Raw genomic sequence first — 4,752 nt, 5'->3', positions numbered from 1 at the left:
GCCAGGGAGCTGACCCACATGGCGCGGCAGACCTCTCTGACCCGCCCACTGCTCCCCTCAGCAATGCACTTCAGTCGACCTGCCTGTCCTGCTCCCCACTCTGTGTCAGGTGAATCCTCTCACCGCCCCTCCTCTGACCTGTATACCCAGTTCTTGTATGCAAAAAATAAATCTTAAAAAAAAAAAAAAGAATGTGGCAGGTGAGGTCAGGTGTGGTGGGGGGTGGGGTAGAAAAAGAAGCTTTCCCTGTGTCTAAACAAGGTCAGCTTTTCTTGTGGGGCTGAGTGACTAGCAGTTGTGTACCCTAGGACAAGTCCAGTTGACAACAAAGAGGCTCAGGAGGCAGTGACAGATTTTTGGCCACAGCTGTAGGGTCACCGAGGACACTCACCATTAAAATGCTATTCTTAACCAGAGCAGAAGAGCATGGCCAGGTGGGCGTGGTGGCCGTCCGCAGGGCTTTTCACTTATGGGTAGTGGAGTTTTTACTGCTGGGCTGACTCGGACTTCTCTATCCAGAGCCCAGAACATTCGCCTCTCCAGACCAAGGCGACGGCCCAAGAGGGAGCTGTTTAACTGAAAGGACAGTGCGGTGTAACTGTAATTGTCAGGTGTGCGCCGTGGAGACTCGCTCTGCGGCAGCACCGCTGAAGTTCTGGGCGCAGTCCCATTCCAGGCTCCACCGTGCAGGGGCCCCCTCGCGGGGCGTTCGGAGATGCAGGGACACCACGCTGACTGCCGAAGTACTGCTGTTTTGCAATAAGAAGTTTGGAAACTATTATTAGCAAAACCCAATTTTGTGCCCCGGGAAGACGCGAAATCAGATGAAGTGTGACAGCATTTGACTTGGGTTCCCCGGCCAGGGGGCTGGCGAGTTTGCGCCATCACTTCATTAATGTCACGGTAACACTACGCTTAGATCTCGGCGGCTGGATTTTGGACCCCGTCTGTGCTTGTCGGAGTTTTCCTAATTATAGACGGCGTGACAGCAGTGGTTCTCTGTACTTTACCTTAGCACAAAGCCTTTTACTGCCTTTTCTGGTCTCTTTCAAATCACTGTGGCATTTAAAAATGACTTTAGAATAGTTATGACAAATTTTGCTCACTTTTTAAAAAAGAACTTAGTATTATTTGGCATGTACTTTCACCGGAAGCTGCATTAAATATTTTTTCAGAGAACCTCCTCTAATAATGGTTCTCTAATAAACCAGTGAATTGAGGCATCACGATGTCTTTAAATATTCCCTTAAGCGGACACATTTCCCAGGACTTTTGTCTCTTGCTTTTAAAAAGGGAAAACCTGTCATCAACATCCAGCGTCCAGCTGTGACTTTTCATGCTTTACAAAGTCTGTTTCATCGTCTACCTGCATCAGAACCTCTGGTGTCCAGGGCGAGAGAGCTGTGGTTGAAAATGCAGAGGCCCAGGCCTGGACACACCTATGTGGAGTTTGGACTCTGAGAAAGGGATCAGACAGCTTCCATTAGGTCTCCTGGAGCATTGTGCTTATTTATTGAGATGGTTTCCTGCTCAGCTTGATTCGGGATGCTTCTGCTGCTGCTTCTTTCTGTGGGCTCATTCCTCCTGTAGGCTGGCAGAGGACAGCACAGTGGCACTGTGTTTGCGTAGCCAACGCAAATGATTTCATAGCATCCTGCATGCTTCTCGTCTGAAGCTTTGCACCAGACATTGCTGTTGTATTCCCTCCTGTCCTCTTCCGGAGAGGGCTGGGATCTTTTTCAAGAGGCATGTTCCATGGGGAGGTTGCCACCACCCGGAGAGGTGCTGAGGGATTTTCACACTCACTGGAATTTGAGGCTGAGCCAACAGATAGGCTTCTTGGAATAGTAAACAGTAGTTATGGTTGCTATTCTGTGAGCAAAGACTTCCCAGCTGGCAATTGAGGGTGGTATTAGGACCTTTCCTGAGTTGTAAGGATGCCACTCAGGAGCAGGGAGGGGAGGGATTTAGCAACTTGTGCAAGCTCAGGATAAATACAGCCCTTCAGAAACAGGCAGTCTGTGCCTTTCTGTGCCCCAGCGGAAGGCTTTGCACAGCGCTCTGGTGAGGCAGATTGTCTTCTTGGGACTCAAACCCCCTTGACAGCGTCCCATGCCTCAGGTGGTGTCCCACGCCGCCCGCCTTGTGTGGGGCCCTTCCTCTGCTGAGCCTGTGGCCATGCCCAGCTCCATCAGAAGGGGGCGGGGGGAACACCCCCTCCTTTCCTTCTCAGCTGATTTGTCAAAAATCACAGGCTTCCCTCTCTAAGCCTGTTCCCTGCCAGCAGCCCCCCACCTTGAAGCTCCGCTCCTAGCTCCTGTTATTTGCATCTTTTTATTGCTACTTATTTGCTGCCTGGCGGGTCCTGTTTCTTCAACCAGACAGGGAGTTCTCAGAGGCGGAGATCCTATGTGCCTCCTGAGTGTCTTTCACTGCCTCGCCCCTCCTCCCCCAACCCAGGGTCTGCAGTAAATCTGAGGAGGTTGAATGCCGTAAGTGGCTTCTTCATGACTGCAGAGGCGTCTAGCTACTAGACTGAGTCTTAGCGCTGGCTGGCGTTTAATTAATGGAGGTCCACTAAGAGCGTTGCCTTTTAAGAGTTCATTTAACATAGAAGATAATAAAAATGAAGCATGTTCTAGGCCTGGTCCATAAATCCCTCCAGAGTCCAATCTTGCGTGCACTTTCCACACATGTATGATGCTCAGCCTGTTGGTAGATGTTTTCGTGACTGGAGGCCCCTCTGAGGGGGCTGGTTACGGACGGGCTTTGTCTTCATCCGTACTCAGTGCAGGCGGGCGTGCCCACCCCAGCTCTCGCCCGAGTATCGGTGTGTCAGCGCCATGACCTCACGGTCTCGCGCTCTGTGAGGGTCACCCTGCATTCATCCCACCAGCCCCCACACACTGTCACATTTGCCATGGAACTGGCAGCCCAGTGAAAGGTTGCCGAAACGCATTGTCACGAGTCTGTTTCCTGCCTGCTGGCTCTCAGCCCTCCTCCCGGCTCCCGATGGAGCTGGGATTCGGAGCCCAGGTGACAACCCATGTCAGCGGGCCGCGCGAATCTCCTGCCTACCGAGCAGAGGGCCTAGCATCCTGATGAGATGCGACCCCGGGACCAGCCCTGATCTGAAGGCGGCCATAGTTTGGCCTCTCTGCACCCCTGAAACTGGAAGTGGACCAGTGCATTTCAGGCCTGAGCACAGAAATGAGCCTCATCAGCCCTGGCATCATCGCCCTGTGCGTCACTCTCCTGGGGCCTCACTGAGCTGGGTTGTCCAGTCACCCCAAGGAGAGGTGGAGTCATAACAGGGACGCTCTATAGGGAGAACAGAGGGAGTATTGCATGGTGGGATGCCCAGAGGGGTCACTAGAGGGGAGGTAGCTGAATGTGCACACACACAGTGACACCATGACATGACACAGCACACACGCAGGGACTCTGACACCCACAGGGAGCCCTCATCTCTCTCCATCCTTGTTCTGGGAGCACTGGTGGGAGATGCCACTGGGATCTCTGCCGGGAGAAGGTGCCTGGCAAGAGCGAGGGGCGGCCGGCGGTTGTGTGAGGCCTGCTGGCTTCCCTCTGCATCACTGACGCTCTTTTCCCTTCTGGGTGCCTGCAGAGGGGGGCGCACAGAGACCGGCCTGGCTCTGAAACAGCTGCTCAAAGGGTTTCCCGGGGGCAGAAACGCCTCTGTGCCCCAGATCCTGGTCATCGTCACTGACGGGAGGTCCCAAGGGCAGGTGTCTCTGCCAGCCAAGCTGCTGAAGGAGAGAGGCGTCACTGTGTTTGCCGTGGGAGTGCGCTTTCCCAGGTGAGAGCTTGGGCACCCTGGGGTCTGCTGGGAGGGGGAGACGGGAGCCCGGAAAGGTCCTCTGCGACCATTTCTTCATTTCCTGTGCACCCTGGAGTCCAGGAAGATCCAAGTCTTGGAAGTCAGAGGATTTGCATCATATTTAATTTGCTTGAGTATAAATGCCAGGAACTCAATTCAAATTTACCTGGGTAGGAGCGAAAGTTTGTGAGTTCATCTAATTCCACCAGGTAGGGGAGGGGCCCTACCTGAGGTCAGGAGCTTCAGGGCCCCCTTGCTGGTCGCTTCCTGCAGCCCTGCTCCTGGGAAGCAATGCTAAGTCCAGTTCTTCCCAGCTCCGGCTGGAGAGAAGACTCGTGTCCTTGTCTTGAGTGGGATAATCCCAGAAATGAGTCTGGTTAATCTGAACCATAGACCCTGTCATGAGGATGGGGGCGGGGTCTGGCTGGCTGTGCCCCCGCCCCCTGACACACACAGCTACATTTCTCCAAATGCTGGAACATGCCTCCTTAGAAGACAGGGGTGTGCGGGTCCACCTCAGTGTCCCCAACCCTAAGGGACCTCGGTGGGTCCCTAGTTGTAGGTATTAAGTAAAATGGCTTTGGGCATCATACCTGTACCTAGAAACTTCCTTATAAATCTTATTTATTGTCTGAATAAATGCAGGTTGTTTCCCTAAAGCCACCCACTATTCTAGGTTTTGGGGATACAGAAACAGCAACACATGAGCTTCCGTTCTAGGAGAGGAGCTAGAAAATCAACAAGAGAATGGACAAGGAATCGCAGGTGGAAAGGCAATGCAGGGTGCCGGTCACAGTGCTAGGGAATAGGGAGGCTCACTCCTGGAGGTAGAGAGGACTCAGCCCTGTGAGGCTCACTCCTGCAGGTAGGGAGAACTCAGCCCTGTGAGGCTCACTCCTGCAGGTAGGGAG

General features: G+C 53.3%; 1 protein-coding gene across 1 annotated transcript in view; it reads left to right on the top strand.

The window, feature by feature from the left end:
- VWA2 (von Willebrand factor A domain containing 2) overlaps positions 1–4,752 on the top strand; it is a 35,476-nt gene that overhangs the window by 21,463 nt on the left and 9,261 nt on the right. The window contains exon 6 of the mRNA XM_004680991.2: positions 3,629–3,820. Within this exon, the coding sequence (XP_004681048.2) occupies positions 3,629–3,820 (192 nt within the window). The remainder of the gene's footprint in view (positions 1–3,628; positions 3,821–4,752) is intronic.

This window comes from Condylura cristata, unplaced genomic scaffold (genome assembly GCF_000260355.1).
Source record: "Condylura cristata isolate star-nosed mole 26May11 unplaced genomic scaffold, ConCri1.0 scaffold00011, whole genome shotgun sequence".
Taxonomy (NCBI): Eukaryota; Metazoa; Chordata; class Mammalia; order Eulipotyphla; family Talpidae; genus Condylura; species Condylura cristata.
The sequence above is the reverse complement of the archived record's forward strand: the minus strand, read 5'-3'. Positions and strand labels throughout refer to the sequence as shown.